We start from the raw sequence: 20,058 nt of genomic DNA, 5'->3' as shown, positions 1-20,058 counted from the left end.
TCTCTGTAATTACTTGGAAATTGGTCATGCGGTTTTCTTTCCTAGATCGACCTTGGCGAGATATTTTGTATATAGTGGTATATAGTGGTTCGTCTGTCTGCAGCACTTAGCGCCCCCACATATGTAGGGGTTAGGTTTATGGTTAGGGTTGTAGCTATCGGACAGATCATCCGAATTTTATAACAGTTCTGTCAAAAGATGCGCCTTGACGAGATACATCTTTTAAGAGTTTGGTAATTTTGTCATTTTCCTTGTATTTTTGCTTTATGAAAATCTTCCATTTCTGCAACATAATCTATGTGTAACCTAATAATATGAGATTTCAGAATGCAAATAAAAGTGTGTTTAGAATGGAAGGAAGGTATGTGCAAGAGTTAGCACGTGTAGGTTGGCTTTAACGTGTCAGATATTTGTAGGAACCAATTACAGTTAAATTAAAAGTTATACTTTTTAAAACCCAGCTTTAACAATTTTTTAACTTCTAAAACGGGGCTTTCTGGTCGTGGTTATTCTTGAAATAGTTCCCTAACACTTAGTTTCTGATACGCCATATGTTTAGCCGTCAAAGGGACCGCCCCAGTGGCCTGGTTGTTATAGCTTCCTTCTAGGATGAGGTTGGTCGCCGGTTCGAACCCACGCCGAGCCATACCAAAGATTAATAAAAATGGTATACACAGTTGCCTCGCTAGTTGCTCAGCGTTAAGAGGTTAGTGGTAGGACTGGTCGGCCTGGTGTCAGGATAATGTGACTGGATGGGACATCATGCTACATGTCTCCGGTATGATGCCCCAATGCTTAAACATTGTTAAAGCTACGTTAAAAATCCAGTTCACACACGCCAAAAAGGAGTATATTTATTGCACAATGTTATACGATTCGCTCACTATAAATGAACGATGGGCCTTCATGTGGGAATTTTAGAAGTGACTGACCAAGATTGAAATTTCTGAATTTTTAACAAGGTGTAAATGTGCCTATGTCTAACATTATCGGTGGGCTTAAGTAGCCGGAAATTTTATTTGCAATAAATTTATAATTTATTAATCTTTGCACAATCACATTTATCTCTTTGCGATTTTTCGGGTATATACTGTGAAGCCTGCATACAAGTTCGTTCTGTTATTTCCATCACAATGAATCGCAGGAGGCTGAATGTTGCGGGTACCAAGAACTTTATCATTACAAATTATGTTTTCGTTATGTTTTGTTTACCATTTAAAAACTACATTACCGTGAATTTTCTAGTAAATTCTTTACCTGTTACTGAAATTTTCTATGTAGAAGTTTAGTTGTTGGCTTGAACTTCAAACCCATGTTTAGGAATGCATGTTCTGGTTATGTCTATCTCGGAGAGCTTATGTTCATATTCGCTTTCCCTACCTGTCATATTAGGGTTTTGTTGGCATTTTCCCGGCCAACAAAAATCCCCATATTTATCACTATAGTTTTCCACCCAACGTCAATGTTGGTCTGAAAGGACATGCGATTTGTTGCTGTTTTGACTACAGTATTTGTATCTTAGAGCCCTATAGCTTTGTTAATGACAATAAATCAAACGGTTTAGGAGTAAAATGCAGTTGTTTACTTTATGGTTAGGGTTACTGTTATCTGTGAATTAATACACACACACACACACACACACACACACACACACACACACATATATATATATATATATATATATATATATATATATATATATATATATATATATATATATATATATATATATATATATATATAGAGAGAGAGAGAGAGAGAGAGAGAGAGAGAGAGAGAGAGAGGGGTGGAGGGTTCGCCCGTAAGTGATGGAAGAAAATTGTAACTTAAGTTTTATATAATAATTTTTTAAAAGTTTATTTCCAAATGCCATGCTCACGATGGTGGTCACCGCACATAAGTCAAAGGGACCTGGCCAAAAGGATCCAAATCAGGCCCCTCGTTTGCTCTTGCAGTTACTGCTGATATGCATTGAATCGATATTTATTATCTTAGAACGTTTATTTAATTGAACCAATGTCAATAACTACTTAGGGGCCGTCCATTTAGCACGTACGCATGTAGGGAATTGGGGGTTAACCACCGACCCACGAGAACCTACCGGCAAGCTTTCTCGCATATCAACGTTGGCTTAGAATGAACAGGACACAGCACGCAGTCTCTCAGAATATAGTTAGGAAGGAGAGAGAGAGAGAGAGAGAGAGAGAGAGAGAGAGAGAGAGAGTTGTTGTTGTTGTTTTCATTGTTATAGGATTTAACGCCATTTTTCAGCACAATATAGGCTATACATGGCGGCCAGTATTAATGGTGGAGGATGTTGTTGTTGTTGTGGGGTTTAACGCCATTTTTCAGCACACGATAGGCTATACATGGCGGCCAGTATTAATGGTGGAGGAAGAACCCGGAAAGCCCCGGAAAGAACCACCGACCCACGAGAAGCTACTGGCAAGCTTTCTCACATGCCCACATTGGCTGAATCTTAGACTCGAACCGCCGCAGACAGAGGTGAGATGGCAGTGATCCGTAACGAAGAGCGCTTTAGACCACTCGGCCACTCGGGGCCCCCTTAATGGTGGAGGAAAAAGCCGGGATATCACCGTAAAGAACCACCGACCCACGAGAACCTACCGGCCAGCTTTCTCGCATATCCAAGTTGGCTTAGAATGAACAGGACACAGCACACAGTCTCTCAGAATATACCGGTAGTTAGGAAGGAGAGAGAGAGAGAGAGAGAGAGAGAGAGAGAGAGAGAGAGTGCAAATGACAGCGATCGAGAGAGCGAGTAAGAGAGATAAAAAAATTGAAATGTTATTTTGGAAACTTTATTTTATTTATTGACAGCCACAATAATAATACAAAAGTATTTTGAAGAAGAAAACAAAATTTAATAACAACAGATACAGCAATATAAGATTTTATATGAAAATCTTGAAATAACATTATTTAAAAAGTTAAAATAAATGAAGATGTCTGATGCATTTCACTAAAACCCAATAAAATATATGACAACTGATGATATAAAACATAAACATCAGTTGGTCATTATTCTAAGGGGTAATAGCGCCAGTCAATTTCAGCAGTAGATATCACATCATAATGAAGAAAAATTAAGACCCATGTATTGAATGGAATGAAATATATAAAAGTATTGGGTTAACGAAAGAATTACTTACAATATACTATTAGGAAAAGATGGGAAGTAAAGCTAATACTGTGCCGTCTACCCGCAGTTTAAGGAGCTGAGCAGTGAAAACCACTAACATGTTATTAACATGTCGTTCTGTCCGGCAGGAGTTAACTTGCAGGCACTCTAGCATTAGCACTAGAGTGAAACAAAATAAATAAATAAATAAATAAATAAATAAATTTAAAAAAGTAGTACATTAAAGATCGGACAAGATTTATGACTCTGGTGACTGTTATGTGGATAAATATACATTTCTTTGTGACCGTTAACCTTCAAGACAATACTTGGAGACAATAAACTGCTTGCAATTTTTAAGTAGATATTTCTTCAAAATAAATATTATTAATCTTGTTCATAAAACTGTATTTGAAAAAATAATGTGTTGTAACTATTACATACATCCAAACCATATTAATAATAATATTCAAAAGTCAAAACTTAGACCATTATTCTACTCTTGAATATTAACATAAAAACTTGTTTAATATTGAAGGAATGAAGAATATTCGCAGTATAGATCATGACTATCAAAATATGTGAATATTTATTTAAGTAAGACAAAGATCTGACAGTAATCTTAATATTAGTGTATAAAAAGAAAGTAAAATAAATTAAAACAGCAGGAGGAAAATATTTAAAACATTATTTACATATAAGTTCGTATCAAATTCATAGAAAAGGTCATATTATCATTATTGGTTTCATATTTAAAGAATGAGGAAATCCTATACTTACTCATCATGATGTCAGTCAAATTTAAACTGCTCTTGTCAATTTCACAAGTTGACATAATATCACAATGAAGCAAAATTAAGACCTATGTATTACATGTAACATAATTTATTAAAAAAAGTATTGGGTTAATGGAAGAATTGCTAACTATATACCGTTATGAAAACATGAGAAGTAAATCTAATACTGTGCCGTCTATCCGCAGTTTAAGGAGCTGAGCAGTGAAAACCACTAACATGTTATTAACATGTTGTTCTGTCTGGCAGGAGTTAACTTGCAGGCACTCTAGCATTAGCATTGGAGTGCAAAAAAAAAAAAATAATTATTAAAAAAATATTACAATAAATTATTTATCTATCTCTGTCTATCTCCCCAAACAATAATCAATTGTGCAATCAATTTACAATTACAATCTAATACTATGTACTAGTGTTAACCATTATTACACTTACAGTAATGTGCAATTATAAAGAACAATGAGGCAGTCGGTGTAATGGATTCCTGACCCATTACTACCTGGATAAGGTGAATAATACTAAGAAAATAAATTTAAACAAAATTAAATTATCAAATGGGCAAACAAATGTGAAGCTATTATCAGTAAGAAGTGGAAATAATGTTCTACTCTTAAATAGGGATAATGTATTATAAACGCGATTGAAAACATTGGCTACTGTAAACATAAGGAAGATATTAGCACTATTACAGATAATACATTTTGTTAAAATAATGAATATTTGAACTGTGCATCTGTTGCACCGAAAAAGTCAAAACTTAGGCCATTTTTATTCTACTCTTGAATATTAACATAACATACAAATTTGTTTAACATTGAAGGAACGAAGAATATTCGCAGTTTAGACCATGACTCTCAAAATAAGTGAAGATTTAATGTAAATAAAACAAAGATCTTGGTGTTGTTGGAGGGTTTAACGCCATTTTTCAGCACAAGATAGGCTATACATGGCGGCCAGTATTAATGGTGGAGGAAGAACCCGGGGAAACCCCGGAAAGAACCACCGACCCACGAGAAGCTACTAGCAAGCTTTCTCACATGCCAACATAGGCCAAACCAGCAACTCGAGCCCACGCAGACAGAGGTGAGATGACAGTGATCCGTAACACTGATGGCGCTTCAGACCACTTGGGGCCCCCAAACAAAGATCTGACAGTAATCCTAATATTAGTGTACAAAAAGAAAGTAAAATAAAATAAAACAGCAGGAGGAAAATATTTAAAACCTTATTTACATATAAGTTTGTATCAAAATCATAGAAAAGGTCATTTTATCATTATTGGTTTCATATTTAAAGAATGAGGAAATCCTATACTTACTCATCATGATGTCAGTCAAATTTAAACTGCTCTTGTCAATTTCACAAGTTGACATAATATCACAATGAAGCAAAATTAAGACCTATGTATTACATGTAACATAATTTATTAAAAAAAGTATTGGGTTAATGGAAGAATTGCTAACTATATACCATTATGAAAACATGAGAAGTAAAGCTAATACTGTGCCGTCTACCCGCAGTTTAAGGAGCTGAGCAGCGAAAACCACTAACATGTTATTAACATGTTGTTCTGTCCGGCAGGAGTTAACTTGCAGGCACTCTAGCATTAGCATTAGAGTACACAAAAAAAAAAAAACAAAAAAAAAAAAAGTACATCAAAGATCGGACGATAGTTATGGCTCTCTGGTAAGCGTTATGTTGATAAATATACATTTCTTTTTGACCGTTGACCTTCAGGACAATACCTGGAGACAATAAACTGCTTGTAATTAGACCACTCGGGGCCCCTGTATTAAATGTAATGTAATTTATAAAAAAGGTATGGGGTTAATGGAAGAATTGCTAACTATATAACATTATGAAAACATTAGAAATAAAGCTAATAATGTGTCGTGTCTTCTACCTTCAGTTTAAGGAGCTGAGCAGTGCAAACCACTAACATGTTATTAACATGTCATTCTATCCAGCAGGATTTAACTTGCAAATGTAATATATGTATATAAAAGTATGAGGGCAATGAAAAAATTAATGAATTTACATCATTATGAAAGGACGGAAAAAAGGCAAATACTGTGCCATTTACCTGCAGTTTAAGAGCTGAGCAGTGAAAAAAACTAAAATGTTAGTAGCATCTGAATAAGAAAAGCTAGCAAAATTTATGAAATAAAGAACTAAAACGATCTCCAGCTCTCTATTAATTTTTCTGTTGACTGATACACACAACATTTGTGCCAGTTAACATTTTTGAAATTAACCACAAAATATAAGTGTATAATTTTTAATACAGTAGTAAAATGAACAATAATTCTTTAAAGTATGACTGGAGAAACATAAGGATTGTAAAATAATTTTATCAGAGTTTGTCAGTTACAATCCAAATGTTTAAAGTGTAACAGACCAAAAGAAATTAGTGATAGTGGTCGGGTAATGATGAAGTGAATTGCTAATGTTGATTGATAAATGTAGAATTTTTTGTTTAATGGAGCAAATAAAAATGTCTAAGTGGGTGTTAAAATATGGATACATTTGTCAAGTACATTTGATTAAAGATATAGCAGCAATAGTGAATAGTACTAAAGCTTGTATTTATAGTATTATGGATGAGTATAATAAAAAATGATTATAAACAAAATAAAAATAGATGAAAAAAAGCAGACATGAAGGACAAATCTTCAAAAGAACAAATGTGAAAACCCTAAGAAGCTGAAACAGTGGGCAAAGACTGGAGATATTAAAAAGATCTAGGCTTTGGAAATTGTGATCAGGTAAAGGATGTTGAAAAGTTGGAATGGCGGCATAGGAAAAAAATGAAGCCATATTTTGTGAGGCTAGAACATGTAAATGAGATTTGTTTAATGCAAATTAACTTCAGGCTCACATGGGAAGCATATCTTTGGATACTGATTGAAAAATGGGAAACTTTACATATCTCAGGATATAGAGAAGAAAGCACAAGACAAACTACATATGAGCCAATGGAAACTTAAACATTTCTTATGGCAGAGTACCAATGATGGTTAGTATGTCAGTGAACTATTGAAAGAATAAAGGTATGCTGCTACTGGAAAAGATGGCAACGATTTTTAATAAAGCAAAAAGTTGTGATTCTTGTTTTCATGTACAATAAACCCTTATATTTAATAATCTGAAAAAAACTGAGCTTGGAAAATCTGGAATGTGTTTACTATAATACTGCTTAATAACGTACAGTAGAAACCGTAATAAGTTTATTTCAATGTAGTTACGAAAATAAGTCTTTTAAAAACTTAGAAATATAAACAAAAGTACCTATTTGGAATCTTCGGATGCTTTTTCAACCTTCAACTTAATCTGACATCTTATCATGTGTAACAATAATATCAAATGTCATTTTTTTAATAGAAAAAAGTATCTTTACATTACTTTATGAAATTTGTCTCTGTTTATGATCATTTTATATATTGTAAATATGTTTCACATCTAAATTTTGGAGTAAAAATTACTCCCTCAACTGCAATAATATACCCAGAAATTGTATCAAACAAAACAATGTAAAATGCAGCAAAGAAATTTAAGAATATGAAGGTGTTCCAATGATCTATAACATACATCTAAACTCCAGCTAAAGCAACTGTCATTTGTTTTTGATACCTTTCACTTTTTCTTACATTCCATTCATGTATGAAAAATTGTAAGTAGAAGCAAAAATGTTCTTGGGTCATTTGACGAGCTGATGATTTAATACACTGAATGAAACTGTTAAATTGTTCACATATTGAAGAATTTATAGAGTCAAATCCAATCAGTCTTGATGATCGATATGCACAGGAACATTTGTGAGCAAATCCATGGAAAATGTCATGGAAGAATCTAACATCTCTAAAAAAGCCACTTTCTCGGTTTAAACAATACTCATGGAGATTACATGCAAAATCATAAAATATATTCTTTGGTGGAGTTTCCAAGTGGGAATAAATTGATGCTGATGGGTCTTTACGTCCTTCGGCATTTGTCATATGAAATCCATAACAATGTCCATGATTAGGACAGAACCAAAGAAATAAAGATGAAGTACCAGGTGCGGAAATATGAGTTTTAGAGAAATATTTTTCACAGTGATCATGATCTAAAGGTGGATCATCATAAGCCAATGTTGTTTTCCTTTCACAGTCAATAGAAAATTTTCTGACTGAACGCAATTTCTTTCCCGACTCAGAAAAATAGTATGCTCTCCCGAACTTTGGAGGATTATAAGTACCAAACTGTGGCAATGCAGGTTCAGCTGGAGTTACATTTATTTCACTAACTTGTGTTATTAAATAACGAATGAAGTCAACTACATCTTGGCGTATACAATCTTCACCATTCTCATTAATGTTGCCAAGCATTGATGTTGCAATCAAATCTCTTATTTCAGGTGAATATTCACGCATTTCCTGCATTTTTCTATTGAAGAAAAGATCTCCACCATTATTAACCTTTTCTCCTGTCATATGATCCAAAAGTTCTACAATGCAATCCAAATACGTATGAGGGATCAAGCTAATGATAGGAGCTGTTGTAGACAACATTTTAACAACATTAGCAAATGCAATATTTTCATCTGGTAAAATATTTTCATCCTCTGACATGTGTGCAAGAAATCGTCTGAAAACCGGCTTAACTGAATCACATAACAAAGACAAAAGTAAATTATTTCTGTTAAATTGTTCTTCATGTGGCAGAATCTCCTGCTGTGGTATTTCTTTTAAAATTACACTGCTTATGTAATGCAAATGTTCTCTGGCTTGTTTTAAGCTATCTTTATCAATGCCTGTCCTGTCAGGAAGGAAACATCTTGTCATTCTTCTGTGCAGTGTTGGTAAGATGGTATCAGGGTCATCTGGTTTGCTTATTTCCTCAAAGTTAGCATTGCGAAAGCCAACTCCAACTTTCGTTCCATCACATGCAAGCTGATTTGGGGCAAACCCACAAACTGGACAGGGTTTTCTGAAATCTATCTTCATATTTGAAGCCCAGCTGAACCACCATTTCCTAAATACTACATGATCCATGAATGTGCGGAAATCTGGATTTGATTCACGGTAATCTTTAGTTCTAAGGTCACAAAATGATGAAAACGTCAATTTAGAACACAAAACCTGGTTTACAAATGCCCATCCAATCTCATCACCTGCAGCAGTGTCCCTTGTAGCAACATGAATGCACAGAGATTGCCCTTCATCCCATTTTATTTTACATGGTGCTTCAGTTTTAACACATATTCGTGTTAAAACTCTACAATGCACTGGTGCAATTTTTGTGTAAATGGTCAATGTACGATCAAAAACAGTTTTACCATTTAAATGATCTAAATCAGTCCACCCAGCACCGCACTGACATGAAAACTCTGGTATCTCATTCACAAGGTCAGGTCCTTTTACACAACCATTTTCGATATTGCTAAAGTCTGAAGTGATCCAAATGTATCTTTCCCTTATGTTCTTGGCCAATTTTGAATCTTGCTGTTTTCGTGCTGAATGTGTACTTACACAAGGAAAGGACCAAAGTCCATCATTGACATTAAAGTTTGAGTCATTTCCTGTTGAAAACTGGTCTTCAATATTCATTTCAACATCCATACTTTCAGTAAAGGCTTCAGTTTGCAAATCATCTGCAGTATCATTAAATAAACAATTGGAAAACTCCATCCAGTAATGAGGCGCATTTTTTAGTTCCAGCAAATGGCAACATAGGTTTCCTCCTTTAGTGAGCAAATCTACATTTCTTTTGAATCCCTTTCTACTTCTGCAGAAACCATTTGTACATGAAAGTATAAAACGCTGAACACGGTCACTGAACGTTAAATGTACAAATGAAATTTCATCATCATGCAAGACTGAAAATTTCTTTGTATTTGGTCGGCAAGATGACAACTCAACTACCTTCATATCTTTGAATGATAGACTTCTCTGTATCACTGCTTGTATGTTTGTAATTGCTGCATTTTCATCACTTTCAATATTTGGAAAAATATCTTCTTTTAATACTCGACAATGCATGCACTTTATACCATTTATATCCAAGGCATCATACTGTTCTTCTTCTATATCACTGAAACATTCTAAAAGTGTGCGATAAATTTTACATGTACAAGTGTAGAACATTCCATTTTCAAACTGCTCCCTTGTCGTCACGACATACTCAGACTTCTTGAATTCTCCCGTTTCATCATCATAGTCATTCATGACAGCAATTAATTTGTGCTCATCAAAAACCTGTATAACTAAATCTCCATATTCAAGTAGCTGTTTCTTGAAATTATCATAGATACTTATATCTTTCATTACATTTTCATTCTTTAGGTCAACAGTTTTCAATACCATTTCTGCTGTCACAATCTTTCCACGTGGTGTGAACATTTTCCTACGTACTGGCGCAGGTTCAGCATGATACACAATATTTTCACTGGCACTATTATTGTGATCATTTTCCTGGCAAAGGTCTCTGTAGACTTTGAATAATTCACCAAATTGTTTGTTCTTGTAAAGATAAAGCGCCTTGTTCCTTAATGATTTAGCACTATAACAGATAGAAAAGCGATACAGAAATTTTATTATGTCAATTCCATGGTCATTTGATAATAAATTTAGCATAATACTTTGTTCATATAGAGACTCAACAGAAGCAAAACTTTTTAGAAAGTCTACTGAAGATTTCTCATAACGATCCAAAATTCTGATCTCTGGATAATGACATATGATATCACGAATAGCAGGAGTCTTCAGCATTTCATTGTCACAGGACATGTAATAGGCATCCGATACATCTTTGCTGATTTTAACAGTGAATCCTTTGCGAGTGGTAAGAACAAAACAGGCACATAATTCCAAGTTGGTGAAATTTTCAGCATGCTCTGCAAGTTGTAGTTTTCTTTCCTTCAAATTACTTAAATTATATTTATATACTTTATCTGGTCTGCTATGACTTTTATGTGAACCTTTCATTTTCCTCTGTGTTATCTTTTTTTTATCTTCATCAGTGGCAATGTTGCACAAGAAAAGTGATTCTTTTGAGATAGTCAATTTCTCACATATTAGATGTGAAAAATTCTCCACCATAAAATTTTGATAATATCCTGATTCAATATATCGCATATAATAAAATGGTGCTTCACTGCTGTCATTTATAATTTTAAGTAAAGTAAATACGAATACTCCCTCAGTACAATTAGGAAAAGTGGCTATATTTATAGCAGCATCCTCAAATTGTTGAAGCTGCTTATTCTTCGAATCCATGAAATGGCACTCTATCAACTGACTGATGATGTCATGCTCTATGTAAATGGCTTTATGGCACTTTTCCAAATTGGTTGTAAACACATTTTTAGCAATGCTAACTTCTGATAAATCTGACTTTCTTTTCCTGGATAAAGTTTTATTGTTAATATCTGTAGGATGTAATGTGGCTTCCTGCTGTAAAGAATTTGACACAGGAGTTTTAACTTCTATACTGTCATCTGTTGTCCACTTTTCTCCTAGAAGCTGCCTCTTGCAAATACATTCTGCAGTTTGCTTTTCAAATTCACGAGCACTGGAACTGTTTAGCATAGATAAGTACTGGCTGTGATCTTCAATAGTGTATGGGTATTTTGGTGGCATTCTGAAATCTTCATCCAGTAAAAGGAGATGCAGTTTGCTTCGCTGTTGACAGAAAAATAAAGTTAACTGTAAATAAAACATCTTGAATATCACTATAAATACTATTTTATAAAGATCTTTGTTATCATCAAAATGTTATCAAATGAGCTTAATTATTAGGAAACTATGCAGATTGTTATGTATGAGAGACATTACACACAGACTGAAAGTTAAATGAGAAAAGAGGGTGAGCTGATTACCTAAAAAAATAAAAAATAATCAAGGTACGCATTAGTAGTAATGTATTACATTATAATTAAACTATTCCTCGAGTGGAATATTGTCTTAATCAGTTCCAATATAACTGCTCATTCTGCATATAACAATATTTTATATACGTAAGAGGAAAAAAAATATAGGAACTGAACAAATTAGTTTAGGTAAATAATTACTTTCAAATCAGCAAATGAAATAAAACTTATCATGAAATATCCACTGAAAAATAATTAAAGTTGGAATATTAAGAAACTGTCACAAAATTTCATGTTACAAAATAATAAAGGTAAAACTAGATCACAGAAAATTAAGAAATCCTAAGTTTAACTATACCATACAATATGGATAACTGATATGATAATGAAAGCTATGTGATAAATAGAACTATCAGTGAACCAAAAACATGCATTTTTTAATTTCAAGGCGCATTTCTAATGACCATCATTGTAATATCTCACCAATGGCACTGGACATAAATGCAGATCACTAGTTATTTTTGATAACTGTCCAAGAGGTAAAGCTTGTTGCCATTCTTCAATGGAATGAAAAGAAAACTGTTCCTGCAAATGTGATAAAATATTTTTTTTAAATGTTTAAAATAAGTTATTTTTTTCATTACAACAAAACCTTAAATATCATGTATATTCCAGAGAACAGTACATAAAGAAGCTGAAAACAAAATATATTCTGAACATTCAAATGTTGTCCAAGAATTAACTCATATGATAATCAAGATGGCCTTAAAAACATGACAGTGAATAAAGAACTGGGCTCTCATTCACCAACAGTCAGATTTTCACAACTTAAAGATGAAGAAATTCATAGCAAGTAACCAAAAACATGGTTAGGTCATCAGAAATAATTGTCTTTTATATATGACTAATGCTGTAGCTGGTTTTGAAAGAAAGTTCCTCTTCCAGTTTCACCTGCCACTGCTGAAATACATTTCTTCATTAATGTTACTATGAAGAAGATTATTTTAATATGTTACACAGTATATGGAATATTTAAGCCAAATAAGTACAATTGTAATAATGAAGCAGTTAATATTGTCATTACAAAGTTACTATAATTATGATTAAGGTCTTCATAAGGACCAAACTAGTGTTACTGGCCACAGCAGATTTTTCTAGGCCAAATAATTTTCATAGCCCAACTTATTTAATTTTGTCTGTGATGTAACCAATTTGTGATGACTGTAGCATGTGATTGACATTTTCAAAAGTTTCAGTGCACTATTATTATGTTTTAAGGACTACATTATTCATGAATGAATGAAAAAAGAAATATATGACAATAACTGAGTCACACTCTACAATGTAGACAAAAAAATGCAAAAACTGTAAGATTACATACCAAATAAATGTGTTTTAATACATGTGTTTCCAACTCATTTACATCGTAACTGGTAAAAGCACAGTCTTTCCATTGACATAACATGCCAGGATGAATATGACCTATTACATGCTGTCCTAAAAGCTGCTCTGTTTGGAATGTTTCTGTGCAAGATTCCCAGGAACATTCGATCTAGAGAGAGATTAGTAGAATAGGGCATGATATGGGGAACTAAAATACTGTAACTATGAGAACTAATTCACGTGTTAAACAAAACTGAACCTGTTTGAAAGTATTTTCCTACCTTTTAAAAGTATAAAAAAAAGAGAAAAAGATGACCAGGAAAACAAATAAGTTTAAAATGCTCATCTTGTATATTAAGGAAACACTGGCAGTTAACCAATTCAGCCCCGATCCTGTCTGTAGGTGTGATGAGGCTGTACCCTACTTCAAAGCCCTGAAGCAGAAATTGATGTTTCTAATACAACTAGTCATTATTCTCATGGATAATTTGTTTAAAACAGCTGTATTACGATGTATTCAAAAATAGTACCCCAAATGTCCTTCCTACGAACATTTCAGGCAAAAAAGACAAAAACCTATGGGGCCGAATGAGTTAAATTTGGTTTATTAAGATCACTCACACTGCATAGAAACTTTCACAGTTCTGACTGTACACACTACTGCTAGTTATATTTGCCGATCAGGAATTTCCTAGAACTTATTTCTCATTGATACATATTCTGTTTTAGTGATATACATATCAATTCCTCGTATGATAATTTTTAATATATATATTGTGAACAGAAGGGAGAAAAAAATAAAATGTGTGTACCCAAAAGGTATGTTGTTGTTGTTGTTGTGGGGTTTAACACCATTTTTTAGCACACGATAGGCTATACATGGGAGCCCGTATTAATTGGTTGAGGAAGAACCAGGGAAAACCCCAGGAAAAACAACCAACCCATAAGAAGCTCTGGCAAGCTTTCTCACAAAGGTATAGATGACAATATAGAAATAATTACCACTGGAGGTCCAGGATTTTCTTCAACATCACCAGAAAGGATCAGTTTCATTTTTGCAAAGTTCTTCCAACAAAATGCAGCAATTTTCTTTACAAATGACAAACAGTTTGACAGCACTGTTTGATCTCTTTTGTCTCTTTGTTCACATTTCATGCCTATATATTGATAAAGATGATAAATTTAATAATAAATGAACGAAACATCCATCAACAATATGCAACAACTGTATTCAAGGTGATGTTAAATGTGGCATGGCATCACTTTGTTGACAGGAATTTTGCATGAGTATGCAAGGTATGTGCTTATACAATGGCGAGAAACAGCATAAGAAAGATCTGATAATTTGCTTAATGATATTACTAAAGGCATCAGCGTCTTGAGCCAGAGTAAATATTATATCGTAATACCCTGGTTTTCTTTCTGATAAAAAATGACTATCACGGATGATATATGGCATTAAATCCACAAAGCTGAGTATCGTGTCTGAAAGGAAATTATTCATGCCTTATTGACAAATAAATGTTGAATCATTTATTGTGAAAGACACAAAATAATGTTCAAATTAAATAAAGGGAAAACGATTAAGTCACATTAAAGTTCCACTTTACACATTCTATACATCAGTCTTAATAAAACGGCACATTAGGATGGCACTATATATATATATATATATATATATATATATATATATATATATATATATATAGACACACACAGAAAGTGAGAGAGATGAAAATAGTAAACAGACCAGATACATAACTGTAATACTGAAATGTATATTTACCAAATAACTGCATTTCAGGAACATCCAATGCAATAAAATCACTATCAGTTATGGAACTTATGTGACTGGATGCTTTACAAGTATATATCTCATCCTGTAAAAGGGTAAATTCATTATAAAGCCAATGATTGAGGGTTGTTGAGCATTTTATAAATAGGACACTAGAAGTATTAAATAGCTATACATACACAGATATCAACAAAGATGAAAATTGTACCCTGATTCTGTTGGAAGATAAATTTTAATTTATGCATGAATTATTATCATCAAAAAGAAAATTGATATCTTTTCAAGATATTATTATAGGAACATTAAAATATAACATGGACTGTATTAAGGTTTCACAAATAATTTTATTTAAGTCAACTTTATGTGTATGTTGAAGTAACTATGTGTGTGTGTGTGTGTGTGCGCGCAAATACCCAATCATGAATCATATGCATTAATTAAAAAATGTACACCATGAATTAGTTATGTAAGTATTTCTGGAACAAACTAAACAAACGAAGTAGTATAAGTTGTCCTCATTCAAAACAAGTGATGGCTGCCTTAACACAAGAAGCCAAAATATAATTTTGGTAAACATAATTAAAATTATTAAGTTCTGAATTGTATTTAAGCAGAAACTAATATATATCATACCTTCATATGGTTTGGTTTGAATGAAGCATCCTTATCTGGAAAGGAATAAATGTTTTAGATTCGATTAAAGAAAAGGCTTACAAAGAGGAAACAAAAAGCTAAGTAATAATTAAGGAATAAAACAATATTTGTGTATCTATGCTGGAAAATGAAAAACAATCAACTTCATATCACAGAATTTACAGGTCAAAAGCACCAAATATATAACACAATATAATTGTAATGCATCTATTTCATCAAGAATAAGCAAATTAACTGGGTTAATTTTTTGAAAATTTAATAATAATTTGGCAATAACTACTTCAAGAAACATACACATGATCTCCTCCATTTTCTTTCTATGAGGAACATGTCTGCTCAAGTAATGGTTCAAAAGAAAGTCTTCCTTAGTGCATTTCACACGGCACTCAGGACAGCAGAATACCTAAAAAAATAAAAATATTTCAACAGTAATAGTGTTTTAGGAAAATAGAAAAGCACTTAAATGTTAACAATGCTGCACTTTTTAATAGTTTAGTATTCATTATTATTAAAGAACAGTGATTCAAAAATATATATAAAAAATCTCAAGATCAGATTTCTTCTTTACTGGTCAAATGTGAAAACATTAGCCACAAAACAGTATTTAGAATGATAAAATAAGAAAAAAACAATTGTATAGTATTTTCTACTTACCTTTGCAGGGATGATTTTCTGGATGAATCTTTTCACTTTTGGTTTCTGGTGTGTACAGGCAGCATGAATATGTCGATCCTTAAAAAGTTAAACTTTATATGATGGCACAAAATCAAGCAAATTTGATAACAACAAATGTTGTCATTAACACAGTCATATGCAAAGGTGCCTATATCATCATTTGCTCTGAAATTTATAAATAAATACCTTGTTAATTATATTATCATATATTTTTAAAAAAGGAAATTTCCAAAGTCATTACTTTCACTGTAGTTTCTATAACAAACTATAATACCGCAAACAGCACCGGTCTTTTATTCAATAACTTTTTTTTTAAACTTTCAGACTGAAACATTTATACTTTGATAATTAACATTTATACCTTAATACTAAACAATTACCTTGTATATGTTATGAATAGCTGTTGGTGGCAATATTACAGCAACATCCTCACTGACATGCACTATTATCTCATGCTGCTCTAATCTGCATAAAAAGTATATATCATCAAAAACATTTCAATAGTTATTTTCCTGAGAAAAAAATTAATTGAAACAAACTTATCAAAGTATCAGCAATAACTCTTGACACATAAAAAAGGACACCTGATACAGTTAAATAAAAGACCTGGCAAATGCGTCACTCGAATTATAAATGTAAAAATACGTACGTGTCTTTCAAGAGAATTTTTTTAAAGAAAAATAAGAATATGCGAACAATATTATAATGATGGCTACACACATTGGCTGTAAGGGGTGGAATCTGATGAAGAATATTCACTCTAATATAAAATATTATTGTGAAATAAAGATGCATAAAAATGTAATTTCAATTATTATTACCATTTAGCAAATATGCAGTTTATATAAAAAGTTAAGATAGATTCATATTGCTGGCAATGTCAGTTTTCCACAAAAAGAAATGAATAGGCCATTCTTAATCTATGATGGTATATATGTTCAGTACACAAGCACTACCAGTTAACAATTCTCAGATGATTTATTAATCATAATGTAGCAACGCAGCTGTACAGATATCAGTAAATTACTATCATCAAACAATAGCATAACTGATGATTATTTTCCTGCTCAAGTAAAAAAATATCACTTGGAAAAAGGGAAAAGAAAGACAAGAAAAATAACAATATTAAATACTAACAACTATAACAAAGTATGTAAACTGAAGCTGCTTTTACACAGGTTCCAATCGACACACCCATAATGTATGTATTAATGAACACATGCACATTGAATAAACTTGAATCAAATATATAATCAGTGTGAAAATTTTGCTCTTGTATAAGTGAACAGATTCAGTATTATCATCTATAAATAGACATGCAGAATAGGTTAACATATTTTTTAACTAAGCTGCAGGATTGATCATAATCTCTATAATTGGAAACTATAGCAGGCATGGCCTTACATAATTGATTAAATGTACAGTACCAATCCTCTATTTCTTAGAATGCCAAATATTGTAATTTTTATGTTTCATATAAATGTATGGCAAAATATAAAACAATTATTAAAGCAGTAAACAATATTGTTTGAATATTTAATGTACAAATGAAGTAAAAACAAATGCATTTAGGTTATAAATTATAACAATAATTGAAAAGTTAACTAATCACTAATTTTGAAACACACTGGCTGTCATAAATACCCACAGGAACCCCAATACGATTTTAATACCTTTTAAAGAAATTGAAAATTCTCATTGCATGAGTGTTGTATATATTCTTTTTAGTGGTTTTATACTTCTCCAGGCCAGGGGAATTTTTTTAAAAATTAAAACAAATATTGTTAGTAGTAACAATATAACAAATTTCATTTCTGAAGTATGTGCATTATTAAAATGAATTGAAAGAAAAAAGAAACCAGTCTGGTCCATAATGAACACATTTTGTTATGACTGAATAATAACTAGTAATTTTATAAAAAAATAACAATATAGAAGGTAGTGAACATACTGAGCTTTTGTACTGTAAATAAAGATATGCCACACTGCATGATTTCATTATGTGCTGATGAAAGGATTATTTAATGGTAAATTAACATGCACATTGTGACAAAGATAATTGTACTGTAAATTAACATCCACATTCAGAGATCGCATTAACTTTATAAGGTGGCATGATTTATGTCATCATTTGTATAGTAACTGATAAAGAGCAACTGGAGTCATCTGAGAAAGATTTTAATTAGTTTTATTGGATTTTTAATGAAGCGTTAACAATTTATCAGTTACATAACTATAAGGTTTCCTTGTCACAGTCTATAGCCAGGGTGTAAAACCGGTTTTGGCCAAAGACCAGATTGCATTTTCTAAGACCAATCGAGGGCTGAAAACAAATTTTTTTAATATTATTACTGTTCACACGCCAGATTAGGCCCACTGGCAAGGGCTTGTGCATCTATGGTATATAGTGATGTCAAAACCATGCCAAAGACATATTGTGTCACACATTATCATGACAGTGGGCTAATATGCATTTACTGAAATGTGATTGCAATACAAATGAGATGCAACATCAGAGGTAAATTTCTGGTCTTATAACTCAACTAGAATAATGATGGTACTTATTGAATCATAGGATTTTAAGAATAAAACTTGTTATGTAAATAAGAAATCTTCTGTATTTAAATGTGAAATATTTCTGCTTTTCCAACATGATTAATGATATAATATAACCTGACAATTGGCTTACAATTTATCCACCTTTAATCATTTTAGTTGTAAATGTAAAAAATGAACAGAAATGAAATATCAAAAGGGGAATCAACATAATAAAAACATGAGAAAAACAAACCTTTTCTGAGAACAAACTCTAGTTCTACGAGACTGAAAATAGTTTCATTTTTATTGAAATTAAAATAAATATAAAGCAGAGATAAAAGTGATGCATGTCAGGATGAGAAAATTGATATCTTTTTCTTGTGAATGATATATCTGCCTGAGCTGTGAAACCTAACTTATGAAACAAGCGAGCTATGTACATTTTGGAAAATAGACTAACAATAATCATGAAATTTATTTATAAAATCTTTCAGATTTAATAAGAAATAAAAATGTCTCTTCCCACACCCACTTTTTTGATGTTCAAAAAGGCAATGGTGTGATGGTGATGGAACTGATGTTTAATGCCATTTTAACACACTGTGAGATGGTTAAGGCTGAAAGTCACATAACTGGAACCAACTATGAGAAACTGACATTCATTTTTTGGAGTGTGAGTGGACTTGACAGCATCGGATTCATATGAACAATTCCTCAAACTATTTTTAAAATTTAACAAGACTTTCAAACTCTGAGACAAGACAAAAGCTACATTATGTCTATTTCAACCCTTGAACCATATCTGGACATTCCAAGCTTTCTGTGTGTGAGTTTATATAACCAACATCACTGTATATGTGAAAAATCAGAATTCTTATAACAATTCCAGCCTGTACATGTAGTATATCTGATTCAACCTTTCACCCCCAACACAAAGCAGGTCGACTGAAACAATTCCGCTAAAATATTAGTGCAAAACTAGTAGGCATTAGATAGTTATGGCAAAGAAAGTTACTGCACAGATAAAGCTAGAGTATAAGAGTTTTGATCTATGAACAATAGATGTGTCAATGACTTTCACAATTTATGGGTGGGTGTAGATATGACACATGATCATATGATTCACGTTTCATATGAATAATTCTATGAAATCTTTGTGAAAACCCAGATATCGCTAAAAAGTTGCAGCCTGGATAAGCCTGACGTAGGCCTAACCTAACCTTTGACT

At 32.4% G+C, this 20,058-nt stretch overlaps 2 protein-coding genes across 2 annotated transcripts in view; one reads left to right on the top strand and one right to left on the bottom strand.

Annotated features, from left to right (window-relative positions):
• LOC149782685 (uncharacterized) overlaps nucleotides 1-20,058 on the top strand; it is a 57,494-nt gene that overhangs the window by 26,157 nt on the left and 11,279 nt on the right. The gene's annotated exons all lie outside the window — the stretch shown is intronic.
• On the bottom strand, nucleotides 7,003-18,715 carry LOC149782686 (uncharacterized). The gene is made up of 10 exons (XM_089934670.1): nucleotides 18,645-18,715; nucleotides 16,673-16,757; nucleotides 16,272-16,349; nucleotides 15,912-16,020; nucleotides 15,597-15,631; nucleotides 14,955-15,048; nucleotides 14,171-14,325; nucleotides 13,167-13,337; nucleotides 12,269-12,370; nucleotides 7,003-11,597 (listed from the first exon to the last, which is right to left on the bottom strand). Exons 1-10 carry the CDS (start codon nucleotides 18,713-18,715, stop codon nucleotides 7,527-7,529), a joined length of 4,971 nt encoding a protein of 1,656 aa, XP_089790796.1. The 3' UTR covers nucleotides 7,003-7,526.

The sequence above is a fragment of the Sinohyriopsis cumingii genome, chromosome 15, assembly GCF_028554795.1.
Source record: "Sinohyriopsis cumingii isolate HCF-2022 chromosome 15, ASM2855479v2, whole genome shotgun sequence".
NCBI lineage: Eukaryota > Metazoa > Mollusca > Bivalvia > Unionida > Unionidae > Sinohyriopsis > Sinohyriopsis cumingii.
This window is presented reverse-complemented; position numbering and strand designations above follow the sequence as displayed.

Bases quoted from the DNA above. Each gene is read 5' to 3' on its own strand.
- LOC149782686 (XM_089934670.1), bottom strand. From the start codon at position 18,715: ATGGTTTTGACATCACTATATACCATAGATGCACAAGCCCTTGCCAGT. The intron at 15,049-15,596 runs GTATGATATATA...ACCCTTTTACAG, and splicing joins TCAAACCAAACCATATGAAG to GATGAGATATATACTTGTAA. The intron at 14,326-14,954 runs GTAAATATACAT...ATCAATATATAG, and splicing joins TCCTGAAATGCAGTTATTTG to GCATGAAATGTGAACAAAGA.